We start from the raw sequence: 13,071 nt of genomic DNA on the forward strand, positions 1-13,071 counted from the left end.
GTGGGTCAGAGCCCTCCATCCAGCCCCAGCCCCCCCCACCAGAGGGGCACACGTGACAAGGAGGCGAAGGTGGAACACAGACGATGAAATGAGCATGGTGGGGCGGGATGGACGGGGGCCGCTCGGCCTCTAGGACCCCACACACAGGCACAGACGGCTGGCCACGGGGGCCCTGAGAAGGGGGCTCTGGGCTGGACCCTGCACTCCCCAGGCCCCACACGGCCTCGCGGTCAGCTGGCATCTCCTGCCGCAAACCCGCGCCGCATGCCCTCCCTGACACGCTGCTCACCGATCATGCACGAGCCCCAGGGCTCACCCGCACCCACACAGCCACAGCCCCCCCCCCGCCAGGGCCCAGCCGTGCTGACCCGCAGGCTCCCGGGCCTCCAGCGCTGCAGGCCTGGGCAACGCCAGCCCCTGTGTGCCCCCTCTAGGACCACTGGGAGGCCCCCGCTTCGCCTGGACCTCAGGCCCCCGTGTCCTGCCCGTCTAGGGGAGGGTGGGTGGCAGACGGCCCCTCACATCAGCCAGAGAGGGTACCAGAGTGGGTACCACCCCCCGCCCTGGAGGATGCTCTCTGGGGGACCCCAAGGGCGCAGGGCCCCGGCAGGACCCCGGTCACTCCAGAGGAGCCCGCTCTCGCTGGCCAGGGGCCGGGCTGCCCCGTGTCCAGCTGCTCAGCTGGGTGCTGGGCCCGCATGGCCTGTCCAGGGCCGGGAGGCAGCTGCTGGATGTATGGGTGGGCGCAGGGCGCCCTCCTCGGGCCGGCCTGGCTCTCGCAGAGGACCTGCCCACAGCCCCCTCCCTGCCCCGGCGGTGGGGCCGGACACCTTACCTGCCAGCGTCAGAGGCTACTCTCGTAGCTGGTGGCCACCTTCTGGCCCTTAAGCCCAGCACCCCAGCTTAGTCCTGGAGCTGGCGGGGGGGGTTCTACAGTGGACAAGAGGCGCCTTTCAGTGTGGCGTGCGGCCCTACCTCCCTGGTGTGCAGAGACGCCGCTATGCGGGAGCGCCCTGCTCCCTGGGGGCGCGTGGCTGCGGGCCAGGCGGCTCGCAGAGGGGCCGCACCCCGTCCCCAGCCCTCGGGCCGCCGAGCCGGGCCCCTCCCTCACCTGACAAGTGCTGGGCAGAGGGCTGCTCGTGTGTGCTCAGCAGCTGGGCCTGAATGGTCTCCACGACCCTCTTGAAGCGGCGGCTTGGGCCTGGGGGAGACAGGGCGGGTGAGGGGCAGGGCCAGCGGGGACCCCCACGCTGCAGCCCCGCGCCCAGGGGGCGGCCCCGGGCCTCCCCAGCGGCTCACCAGACAGGAGCGTGAACGTGACCGAGTAGATGCCGTTCTCCTTCTGCGCGGCCCCGCCCTCTGTGTACGTGATGTCCACCTGGAACTTGACCGGCTTCTGGAACACAGCCGGGCCCCCCGTCGCCTTGTACTCGGCCCGGAAGCTCGTCTGGGAGATGACGCTGTGGCTGAGGCTGGGGATCTGTGGGCGCAGGCCGCGTGAGTGCGACCTCCCCTCGTGGAGCCGCCCGCCCCCCGGCCCCCAGGCCCCAGCAGGGGGGGCTTTCTGCCTCAGGCAGGTGGACCCCGACACAGGGCAGAAAGCAGGGCTCGAGCGGTGGGAGGGGAGAGGCCGGGCCAGAGCTTGGGCCGCGTGTAGGGGACACAACCCCCAGGGTCGAGGCCCGGCTCTGCTGGACGTGGGCCTGTGGCTCTGGTCAGGCTGAGCAGCCTCTGCACGGAGGGGCGCGGGGCTGCAGGAGGCAGGCAGCGGGCACACAGGACAGGGTGCCAGGCTCCCGGGGACAGTCTCGAGGCCCCAGGCGAATCCCCCAGACCTGCAGAGCCCCCCGCCCCACGACGAGGCTGCAGGCCCCTCCTCAGAGTGGCTGTGCATCACCCCACCTCAGTGAGGGGTCCCTGGAGGCACCCCCACACCTGGCCTGGGCCCTCCCCAGGGGACACCCGTCTCCCGCCCCCCTGGCCCTGCCCAGGCTGGGGTCCCAGGGTCAGGGACCTCGTGGCGAGAGGCTCACCGACAGGAAGGCGTGGACGATGTCGGCTTTGATGGAGCTCAGCGGTTTGTCCTTGATGACCACGAAAATCTGCTCCTCCTTCTCCAGGCTGATGAAGTTCCCGAACCAGGACTTCTTGGCGAGCCTGGGTGCGGGCAGACGGCTGGTCAGCTCAGGGCATGCCAGCCAAGCTGAGCGCTGGCCTGTCCACCCCCCGGGCTGCAGGCAGCTCGCTGTCATAACTGGACCCCTTCCCTGGCCCCACCATCCTGACCCTCAGCCCACAGCCCTGACCCCTACCATCCTGACCCTCACCCCACAGCCCTGAACCCCACCATCCTCTGACCTCTGACCCCATCATCCTGATCCTCAGCCCACAGCTCCAGCTTTGACCTCATCACGGTGACCGTGACCCCACAGCCCTGACCCCATCCTGACCCTGACCCCTACCCCAGCCATGACTGTGACCCCACAGTCCTGACCCCCCCATCCTGATCCTGATCTCTGACTCCATTATCGTGACCCTCACCCCACAGCCCGTGCCTTGACCCCATCACAGTGACCATGACCACACAGCTCTGACCCCCCATCCTGACCCTGACCTCTGACCCCATCCTGACCCTCATCCCACAGCCCGTGCCTTGACCCCATCATGATGACTGTGACCCCACAGCTCTGACCCCACCCATCCTGACCCCCATCCCAGCCGTGACTGTGACCCCATCTGGACTCCACTATCCTGAGTGACTCCCCACCCTAACTGTCCCTCCATCCTGACCCTGACCAGCCCCGCCCTGAGGCCCGCAGCCCTCAAGGTGGTCCTGCGGCCACCCCCTCCCGCCTGGGTGTGGGCAGCACCCGCTGACACCCCGTCAGGAGGGGAGGAGGGGAGAGTGGGGGGCGCCCTGCCCTTGAGCACACCTCAACCCTAGCCTTGCGTTACGCTGCTATTTGGGGGTGACTTGTGGAGCGGCCTCCCTGCAGCTCCCAGGGAGAGGTGCCCATCGGGGGCTGTGTGGGTGGGGCAGGTGGGGGACCCTGTCCATATCTGCCTGGGGTGGGGGACAGGGACGGGGGCAGAGATGGGGGCTGGGGCCCGGATGCCACCTGCCCTCCCTCTGTGCCCGGGGGCTGGTGCCTGCCGCCCCGCCCAGATCACTCCTGGAACACGGAGCTCGCTCAGACCCCAGGGGGCCGAGCTGCTGCGTGGGGCAGGGCAGGGGCCACCCCAGGGACCCAGGGCGGCAGCACCCTCTCGCACGAGAGCCTGCACCTCACGGGCACCCAGCCTGCCCTGCCCATCGTCCCCTGTCCCTCTGCCGCGTCCGAGGCCCCCCTCTGGGCTGGGCCGCCCCCTCAGCGCACACGTCCTGCCTCCCACATTCAGCCCATGCGGGCCTCTCCCACGGTGGACGAGGCTGGGACTCGCTTCTGAGCAGGAGGGCAGCGGGCCTCTCCCCCGAGATCAGGCTCTGAAAGGCCGGCCTCCCCCTGGCCAGGGGCCTCCACCTTGTGTGGACAAACTGACACGGTTAGACACAGCAGGACAGACGGACGGGATGGGGAGGCCTGTGCAGTCAGGAGCCTGAATCCTGCTGGTGACCAGCTGAGCTTGGAGGTGGACGGAGCCCTGGATGGGCCTTGAGATGACCATCACTGACCAACGCTGTGGAGCGGGGCCTGACCCCAAGGCTGGCGGGTGGACGACAGCTGGTGGGAGCGCCTGCCCGACGCCAGGAGCTCAGCCGCGGACACAGCCAGGGCTCCACAAGCAGGGGTCCCGCCCAGGCCAGTACTGCTCGGGTGGCGCTGGCAGCGTGAGCAGGTCTTCAGCTCGCAGGGCGTCCTCCTGTGCGTCTCCCCTTTCTCTTGCCCGTTTCCGGAGCTGGCTCTGGGGCCCGTGGCAACGCTGTGGCGGCAGGCAGCCTGCCCACAAAGGCCGTGTCCACTTGTGGGGCCGGAGCCAGCCTCTGGGTGTGGCCTCCGAGGCAGAGACCTGCCCTTCCTGGCCCCCGGCGATCGCCGGCCACTTTCGCCTCCTTTCGCACACCCTGCTGGCTCTGCAGCTGTCGGCGCGTCCAGAGTTCCGTGGGCCTCAAGTTCAGACAAGGGCCAGGAGGTGGCTCTGGAGCCCGCGGTGGGGGCCAGCGCCCCGTCTCCCTCGATGACAAGACTGAGTAACGGGAGCGCTCAGCTGTGCACTCAGCGCCGGGTCTGACAGCAGCCTGAGGGGCTGGGAAGGCCTGTGTGGTTCAGTTCGGGCCCGGCTGGGCCTGTTGGTGAAGGCGTGTTGTCTGATAGCAGCTCTTACACGTGCTGACGCGGACTCAGCCTCACCCGCTGGGAGAAGGCGCTGAGAGCAAAGGCTGGGCCTCCCGGAGGAGACAGAGCTCCCGGCCCGAGATGAGGTGCCGGCCTGGTTCCCGCCCCTGGAGCTGAGAGCCTGGGCCATTGTGCAGGCCGGGTGTGAATGCTGCGTACACACGACGGACCGAGGCTGCGACCACGTGGAGGCGATGTCTCCCGGCCGGAGACCGCAACCTCATGAGGAGCAGGTGCCGGGGACGCCCCTGACCCCAGGGCCACCCGTCTGCTCCCCCGTCAGCCACACCCACTGGGTGGGGGGCAGGTGCCAGCCAGGGCCCTTGAGGGGGGACCAGGCCTCCAGGTCTTGAGAGTGGGCGCGAGGCTGTGGGCCGCCTGCACGGTGCTGTCTGCTGCTCTGCGTAGACTTTTTTTTAAGCTTTTCTAGAAAACCTAACAAGTTACAAACGTGGTTGCCAGAGCTGCTGATGACGGCAGGAAATCCTGACCGAAGGGACACCAACGGGGGGTCCCAGAGGCCCCGAGGCCCTGCATCTGGGGCTGGTGGCCCTCCGGCTCCACCCCGGCACTGTGTCCACAGGCCCACGTGGGGTCTCGATGCTGTGGTGACAGAGCTTCTCCTGCAGTGAGATCACGGCGACCCTGCCCATGGCCACGCCACAGGTCTCGTTCACACAGTGAAGGGAGAAGAGGCTGGGGCCTCTTGGGGGTCTGGGCCCCAGACACAGGGACTTGTGTCCAGACGTCCAGCGCAGCACTGCCTCCCTGTCGCCTCAAGGCCGCGCTTCCGCCTCTCGTGGGACCGTGGGCGGAGGCCCTTCCTACAGGCACCTCACAGCTGGCCCCCAGGGGCTTGGGGCCCGCCAGCCTCCCCGCGTGGAGCCCGTGGCTCGCAGCAGGAGTGGATGGTCACTCTGAAGCGCGGCTGTGCCATCCCTGCCACCCACACTCCCTGTCCCCTGAGCTGCGGCTTCGGAGCAGACCTGGGCAAGGCCGTGTCACCGCCCTGGCCCCGCACCTGCCCTGGCACTCAAAGGTGGAGACACAGGCGGCCCCAGCACCCTAGTGACCCTGGCCTGACACCCAGGGTCCATCCCGGATGCCCACACACTCCACATCCAGGCAGCGGGAAGGAGCCAGCAGCGCACACTCGAGCTTGAGCAGGGCCACTTACTCTGGGGACGACTCCGGGGTCAGGTTGGACATCTCCTCGGGCGTCGGAACTGCACACGAGACAGGGAGAGAGCGCGGTGACCGCCCCGCCCCGCCCCCAGCAAGGCCGCGGGCACAGGGAGCTGTCCGGTCTCCTGGTGCTGAAACCAGGCTTTGCCTTCTCTGGCCTCCAAAGGGCCCTGCTGTCTCCAGGAGGTGGCCACGCCCCCCATGCCCTGCCCGTTGACACGGTGCGGCTGGTGTGCTCTGCTGGCCAGGATGGACAGGGCCTCCGCCCCCCCCACTCTCCCGAGCCCCCCCCCCACCCTCCCTCCTGAGCTCCCCCCACCGGCCCCCTGCTGTGTCTGGCCACTCTCACCTTGCAGTTTCCGGCGGTGGAAGCGGGGCGACCCCAGGAAGCTGTTCTTGATGGAGTTGAGCCGCGTCCTCCAGGGCACCCCTCCCACGCTGGGGCTGGACGGCGGCGTGGGGTTGGGCGTGCCCGCCGGGCTCTCCTTGGGCGTGTGCACAGGCGTCCCCTTGGGGGTAGGGAGGGGACTGCCCCTCGGAGAGGGGTGAGGGGTCACCTGTATAGTGGGGACAGATTTGGTGTTCGGTTCAGTCCCGGGGGTTGGGAGCCGGGCAGGCGATGGCAGGGCGGGTGGGCCCGGGGGCAGGGCCGGCTCGGGGCTGAGGCCCCCTGGGACAAGGGGCTGGGCCTGGGTGCCAGCCGGGAGTGGGTTGGACTTGGTGCCCTGCAGCGGCTTGTCGGTCAGCTTGGCCTTGCTCGGCAAGGTCTGGGTCTTGGGGTTGGGCCGCGGGGCGGCCTGTGGAGGGAGGAGGTGTCCGGGCCGGGAGGCGCTCCGGCAAGCTTCAGGCTCCGCGGAGGTGGCCGAGGGGCAGGCCACAAAGGGGAGCTCGGGGGGCGGGGGAGGCAGGACGAACTTTCTAATAGGCTACAGGGCAGGCAGGAGCCACAGGGGAGAGCAAGGGGCCCCCCAGAGCCCAGCGCAGGCCCCGCCCCCGCAGGCCCCGCCCCCGCAGGCCCCGCCCCCGGCAAGTACACACAGCGCGAGGAGGACCCCAGGCAGGAGAAGGGGGCAGGCGGGTGGGGGAGCATTCGCCACAAAAGAAACCGACAAACGAGAAAACAAAACAGAAAACGTGCCGTTAGCAGAGCAGCCGGAGCCCCCAGAGCAGCAGGCAGGATGGGGGTCCGCCCGACCGCCCCCCGCCCTGGGGGCGCCCTGCTGGGCGGGGTCACTCACCCGGGGGCTGCTGAGCGGGCTGGTGGACAGGCCCGAGGAGGCCCCACTGATGGACCTGGACCTGGGGACACAGGCGCGCAGGCGGCTCAGACGGGGCGCTCCCGGCGCCTCGCCCCTCAGGCGGCCCCAGCCCAGCGCAGGCCTGGCAGTGCCCAGGGTGGGCCTGCCGTGCCCCCCGCCTCGCACCAGGCCCAGGAGGGCCCGGGCCCCTGGGGGTCATCGGAGCCCCATGGTGCAGCCGGCGGCCTGGGGACTCCTCTTCCCCCCACGCAAAAGCTGCCCCACATCCGAGGCCCAAAGCCCCAGGCCCAGAGGGCAGAGAGGGGCCCTCAGCACGGCTCTCGAGCCTGATGAGCAGAGGGATGTGGGAGGCGAGGCTCCCAGGGCCCCCTCTCCACAAACCCACTGACCCGAGCCCAGCTGAACCTCCAGGCTGAGCTGTCGCAGACCCAGAGTCCTGCACTCTGCTGAGCGCCTCACCCCCTGGCGCCTGGGCACCAGCCCAGCCCCTCCATGCCCACAGCCCACCCGTGTGGCCAAGAACCGCCCACCGCCCCCTCCTCGTTTGCACGGCGCCTGTGACGGCCGTCAGCAGGGACGTGGACTCTGTCCACCCCAGCCCCGTGTGGCCTGCAGACTAGGCCTGGGCACGACCACAGAGAGGTCACTGGCCAGCACACCCGGCAGAGACCACTGCGGCCACTGCCCCCTCGGGGCAGGAACTGGACACCTCTCGGGTTAGGGCCGGGCCTGCCGGGCCTTGCTCCACCACCCACGTGGCCTTGAGGGAAAGGAGACGCCCGCTCACCCCTGGGCGCCGGCACCGGCCATCCTTAGAGGAAGGAAACCGGAGGGGTCGAGACAGCCACAGGAGAGAAGAGGACAGAACAGAGTGAAGGGCGGCCACACCGCCCGCCCGGCCACACCGCCCTCGCCGCAGCCAGCCCCTGGGCCTCAGGGAAGAGCCGGGCCCCGCTGGCCAGGCCCCCGGCACCCATGGGCTGGAGCCCCACGGCGACGACCCTCCGACCCGACGCAGCCACGGAGCCGGCACCTTGCCCTCGGCAGCCCCAACCCAGTCCGCCCATGTCCGCCGGGCAGGGCCCGAAGCCCTCAGACGTGAGAACGGAGCGCGCACTGGCGGTCCCAGCGGGGGCCCACCCTGCACCACGGCTGGCAGGGGCAGCAGCTGCGAGCTTGCCGCTCAGCATGAAGGAAGCAGAGAAGCAGCGGCAGAGAGACGGGGCCGCGTCCACGCCCTGCTGTCTAAGCCTGGAAGCTGAGCTGCGGGAAGGACACGCCAGTGCAGAGCAGCCGGGGTGGGAGGGGGCACGGAGGGGGAGCCGGGGGGCCCGGGGCCAAGCGAGGCCCCGCCATGGGCGCTGCCGGGCAGCGGGCCCTGCAGGCGGGGCGCCGGGGGCCTGGACGGCTGGGTGGCGTGCAGGGCCTCCTGGGACCCGCACAGTCCCTGCTCCTTCCTGGGGAGCTTGCAGCGCCCGGGGCGACCACCTCCACTCTGGTCCGTGTGGACAGCCGGGCGGCCCCCGGACACAGGCCAGTGTGGAGTGGGGAAGGGGAGCCAAACAGGCCCAGAGGCCCGCTGACCACAGCCGAGGGCAGCCCAGGGCCTGGGGTGGGCAGAGCCCGGGTGTCCTGGCCCTCCTAGGGGGCCGCGTTCCTCCTCCTGGGCGTCAGCCTCAGCTGACCAGCCCTCCCCCCGGCTCACGGGCAGGCTCCCTCGCCAGAGGCGGGTGGCCACCCGAGGCCCAGCCCTGCCCCCAGGCCCGCCGCTGTCTGTGGGGCTGGGGCGGGGGATGGGGGGGCAGGGTGTGTACCTGTCTTCTTTGCTGAATTGGGGGTGGGCTTCAGCGATATCCAGGCTTTTACTGAACATTGCTTTACTACAGCAAGAACAAAGTGAGAAAACAGAGTTACCGCCGCGGCCCCGCCAGGCACACAGGAGGCCGGCCCTCCACACCTCCGAGCTGGGCACAGCCCGCCGGCCGAGGCCAGGCGCACAGCAGGGCCGGCCAGGCAGGCGCAGCACAGCCGGCGGCCTGATGGGCAGGGCGGCCTTGGGGACACCTGGTGCCGCCCCAGGGGTGCGGCCTGTCACCTCAACAAGGGCCCAAGCCAGGGGGGGCAGCCTCTGAGATGGAGCAGAAAGTGCGGGGGGTGAGGAGGGTCGGCTTTCCAGGGAGTGACCCCTGGGATGGCTGACCCCTGACCCTGCCCCAGCCCCCCGCGCCCCTGAGGCACGCGGGCCTGAAAGGCAGAGTGGAAGCCAGGACGGCCGAAGGTGGGGTGTACAGGGCGGGGGGAGGCTGGCGAGCCCCCAGCCTGCCCGCAGCTGTGGAGCCGGAAGCCAGTGCAAGGCTCAGGAAGGACGGCGCCTCCAGGAGAGGTGCCCCGCCAAGCAGGACCTTCCTCCTGCTCCTCCCCACCCCCCACCCTGGGGCAGGAGGCCGCGAGCAGTGGACCACGGTGGCCGGCAGACCTGGAGAGGGCCCAGAGGCTGGGACGCCAGAGGCTGGGGGCTGGGACCGCCGGGGGTGGGGCCGTGGCTGATGGGTCGATGGCCCGTTTAATCCTGACGGCGGCCCGCAGCCTGCAGTTCCTCAGAGGCCTGGCTGGCCCCAGCGCCGAGCACCCAGCTGACCGGTGTGGCCGGGGCTCCAGAGGTGACACCTCCCGCGAAGCCTCCGCCCTGGGGCCTCCCAGAGGGCTGAAGGCCGTACCTGGGCAGGGAGGCTTGGTCTCGCCCAGCATCCCGGGAACAGCAGAGGCTCTGCAGGGCCCTGATGCTCACCCCTCCTCGGGGGGCCCAGACTCCCCACCCCAAGATTCCACATCCCTGACCCCTGCCTGGCCACAGCTGACCCAAACACGGGCTCAGCATCAATCGGGGTTAAGCCTCCTGGGCTGCGGCTCTGAACACAGCTGACCTCCGCCCAGCCCTGCCCGGCCCTGCCCAGTCTAATCCACTCCAGCCCAGCTCTGTCCAGGATGGCCTCACCCAACCCAGCCTGACCCAGGCCAACCAAGCAAAGCCCTGCCCCTCTCAGCCCAACCCAGCCCAGTCTGCCGGGGCGCAGAGTTCAGCCCAGATCACCTTATTCCAGCTCAACCAGCCCAGTCCAGCTCAGCTCAGCCAGCCAGCCCAGCCCAGTGCAGCCAGTGCAGCCCATGCAGGCCCCCCCTACCCCGACACCTCCCCAGGCACAGCTCAGCGCAGTGCCACGCAGCAGCCTCAGCCCAGCCCCAGGGCGGGGTGCAGAGAGGAGCCAGGCCCGGCCCCGCGCCGCCTGGCCGGGGCGGCAGGAGGCACGCACCTCTGGCCGTGCTGGGCCATCTCCAGGGCCCGCCGTGCAGGCACGGGGGAGCCGCCGTCCGTGACGCTCAGCACCTCCATGGACTTCCGCTCGGGCCGCCGCTTGCCGTGCCGGTTGAGCATCGGGGAGTCCACACGCTTCCGGGGCGGGTCTGCGTGCAGAGCGGGGTCAGGGCCGGCAGTCCGCAGGGGCGGGCGGGCGGCCCCGGGACCCCGTACCTATCTCGTTCCTGGGCGGCAGGTCCTCATCCTCGTGGCTCGGGTACCTCTCTTTCCGGTCCAGGAGGAGGAAGTAGATCATCTTCTCCTGATTCTCCCTGCAGAGGGTGAGAGGCGCCGGGAGGCTGGATGGGGTCCCCGCAGGCTGGCGCCCCCGCCCCCGGGCAGGCCCCCGGACGCACTCCTCGGACAGCAGGTCCTGCAGCAGCTTGTTGCGGTCCCGGAAGCAGCCGAGCGAGTGCATGCTGTCCAGCACGTCGGGGTCGATGTCCTCCAGGCTGGGCAGGGAGCGGATCTGCACCTTGCGAGGGACAGGCTGCTCCGGCTCCGGCTCGTTCTTGCCTCCTCTGCGGGGACAGGGCCCGGTCACTCCCTCCGGCAGCACCCGAGGCTCCTCGCCCGCTCCCCGGCCCTGGGCCTGAGTCCTGCTGCTCTCCCTGCGCCCGGCCCCTGCACATCTCCTGCGTCCTGCCTGTGCCCAGCACGGGCTGGCCAGGGTCCCCGAGAGCTGGCCCGGGGGCCCGAGGCTGGAGGCAGGCCTGCGCTGGGCCGGGCCCTCCCCCCGCCGTCCCTAGCGGGCCCTTCGGGCCACAGAGGCAGGCAAAGCGGGCGATGAGGGCAGGAAAAGCTACTTACATATACCATATGTGTTTCTGAATGTGCTCTAGCTACAAGGAAAGAGAAACAGGGAGTTAGTACGAGGAAGGAGCGGAGGCCGCGTTAGGAGGCCAGAGGAGCAGGAGCAGAGGGGCGGGGCTGGAGGCTGAGCGAGGAGTGAGACAGACAGCGGGGAAGGAGCGGGCGGGTGGGGGGGGGCGGAGACAGGTGTGGAGCCGGGGGCGGGAGGGAGCGCGGGGCCGGCGGGGGCTCACGGGCTCACGGAAAGGGGCCATCCCAGACGCCTGGCTAGTGCCCTGACCCTACCTACCCACGGGGGAGAGGACAGGCCTCCCCGGAGACGGCGGGGAGCTAGGGGGAGCGGGGCTGCAAGCAGGGGTAAGGCGCTGCGGGGTGGGCAGCAGGAGCCCCCCGGGGCTCAGGGAGGGGCGGAGGGAGGGGAGCAGCGGGCAGCGGGGCGCGGGCAGAGCTGGGGGGAGCTGGGCGAAGGGAGAGCAGGAGGCGCTCCGCCCCGACGGGGGCGCGCTGGACCTCTTTCAGAGCGGGGGGGGCCCCCCAAACCCTGGTCCCCCCCAGACCCTGACTCCCCGCCCGCCCCCGCCCCGGAGCGGGCCCTGAAGGACCGCGCACGGGGCCCTGCCCGGGCGCACGCACCGTGAGGCGCCGCGCCGCGTCCACCTCGATCATGCCGCGCAGCAGGCTCTGGCAGTCGGGCGGGATGAAGTGCGGCATGTGGAAGACGCCGCGCTTCACCTTCTCCAGCAGCTGCCGCAGGTTGTCGTCGTCGAATGGCAGCGCCCCCTGCAGGCGGTGTGGGGTCAGGGCGGGCGGACCCACGCGGCAGGGTGTCGGGGGTGTGGGGGCAGAGGGGCGGGGGGTGGGCCGACGGGGCGCGGGGAGCCTCACCACCAGCAGCGCGAACAGAATCACGCCGCAGCTCCACACGTCTGCCTTGCGGCCGTCGTATTTCTCCCCCTGCGGACAGTCCTGGGGTTGGTGGGGGCGCAGGGCCGGAATTCTTGCGGGGACAGAGGGTCCGGGAGGCTATGGGCCCGGGGGCGGCGCCTGACAGGCAGCCAGGCCCCGACCTGGGGGTCTGCAATCACCGGGGCAGGGAGGCCCCTTGTCTGGACAGGGGCTGGGGTGGGTGGCTACTTACCCGGATCACCTCCGGACAGGCATAGTGGGGCGACCTGAAGGCAAAAGCCGAAGTCAGGGCAGGAGGCTCAGGACGCACCGTACCCTGGCCATCCCACCCCCTGGACTTCTGGGCTGCCCCCCAGAACGGCAGCAGGTGGAGACCGAGGGTGGGGTGACCCCCGCTCCATGCCTCCAGACTGCCTGGCATGGATGCCCTACTGGGGAGTTCCAGGGATTTGGTGCCAGTTCTCCCACAACCTCATAGCCTCTGCATGCTCCTGGGAGCCAGGGACCCAAGGAGCCGGCGGGCAGAGGCAGGACCATGGGGCACGCCTTATCCCTGCCCCGGCAGCCCCACGGGGGCGCCGGGCCCCTGCCTCCAGCCCAGGCCGCTGGGCCGCCTGCCGGGGCAGCCATGGGGCCAGGCTGCGGCCACCGTCCTGGCCCGTGTAGGACCGGAGGCCGGCTCGGGGCTCAGCTCACCCGCAGCTGGTCTCCAGCAGGCTGTCGCCAACCTGCAGCGACGCCATGCCGAAGTCTGCGATCCGGATGTTATTCTTCTCGTCCAGCAGAAGGTTTTCTGGTTTCAGATCCCTGTGGCTGGAAGGAAGGCAGGATTGAGGCTGATGGCAGCGGCCCCCCTAAAACCCCGCCTCACAGCAGGAGGCCAATGGCAGCGCAGCCCGCTGATGTCACCAGCGGCCAATCGGAAGTCTCCCTCAGGCCGATGGCTGCAGGGTGGCAGGATGGGCGGACAGGACTGCCAGCGATGGGCACGCTCTGCTTTACTCCTTGGAGTCTCTCCCCTTTCCTGCTTCCCCCACCACACCTCATACCTGCTCTGGGCCAGCACCAACCTGGGGCCCCCAGACCAAGGATACCCTGGCCCCCGGGCCTCTGAAAGCACCAAGGACATTTGGGTGGGCACCTGGCAGAAAGCTTTCTGATGCCCCGAGGGGGTCAGTAGGGATATGCTGCCTGATCCAGTGAGGGGCTGGGGGATGCA

General features: G+C 70.2%; 1 protein-coding gene across 23 annotated transcripts in view; it reads right to left on the minus strand.

Annotated features, from left to right (window-relative positions):
* The window catches only part of BRSK2 (BR serine/threonine kinase 2), a 48,938-nt gene that overhangs the window by 4,150 nt on the left and 31,717 nt on the right, over positions 1–13,071 (minus strand). For 7 of the 23 annotated variants that reach the window (XR_009734656.1, XR_009734657.1, XR_009734658.1 and 4 more), the window contains exons 5-21: positions 12,549–12,665; positions 12,085–12,118; positions 11,832–11,900; positions 11,580–11,726; positions 10,944–10,975; positions 10,490–10,654; positions 10,308–10,405; positions 10,090–10,240; positions 8,593–8,658; positions 7,566–7,589; positions 6,758–6,818; positions 5,869–6,076; positions 5,512–5,560; positions 2,034–2,157; positions 1,300–1,480; positions 1,112–1,201; positions 836–930 (exon numbers count right to left, since the gene is read on the minus strand). Coding sequence is in view for 18 of the 23 variants with exons in the window: in XM_061407436.1 (XP_061263420.1) it covers positions 845–930; positions 1,112–1,201; positions 1,300–1,480; positions 2,034–2,157; positions 5,512–5,560; positions 5,869–6,076; positions 6,758–6,818; positions 7,566–7,589; positions 8,593–8,658; positions 10,090–10,240; positions 10,308–10,405; positions 10,490–10,654; positions 10,944–10,975; positions 11,580–11,726; positions 11,832–11,900; positions 12,085–12,118; positions 12,549–12,665 (1,702 nt within the window). In the remaining 5 variants the exon portion in view is untranslated. The remainder of the gene's footprint in view (positions 1–835; positions 931–1,111; positions 1,202–1,299; positions 1,481–2,033; positions 2,158–5,511; positions 5,561–5,868; positions 6,077–6,757; positions 6,819–7,565; positions 7,590–8,592; positions 8,659–10,089; positions 10,241–10,307; positions 10,406–10,489; positions 10,655–10,943; positions 10,976–11,579; positions 11,727–11,831; positions 11,901–12,084; positions 12,119–12,548; positions 12,666–13,071) is intronic. The other 16 variants (XM_061407428.1, XM_061407431.1, XM_061407440.1 and 13 more) reach the window with 5 other exon arrangements.

Source organism: Bos javanicus, chromosome 29 (assembly GCF_032452875.1).
Source record: "Bos javanicus breed banteng chromosome 29, ARS-OSU_banteng_1.0, whole genome shotgun sequence".
In the NCBI taxonomy this organism is placed as follows: Eukaryota; Metazoa; Chordata; class Mammalia; order Artiodactyla; family Bovidae; genus Bos; species Bos javanicus.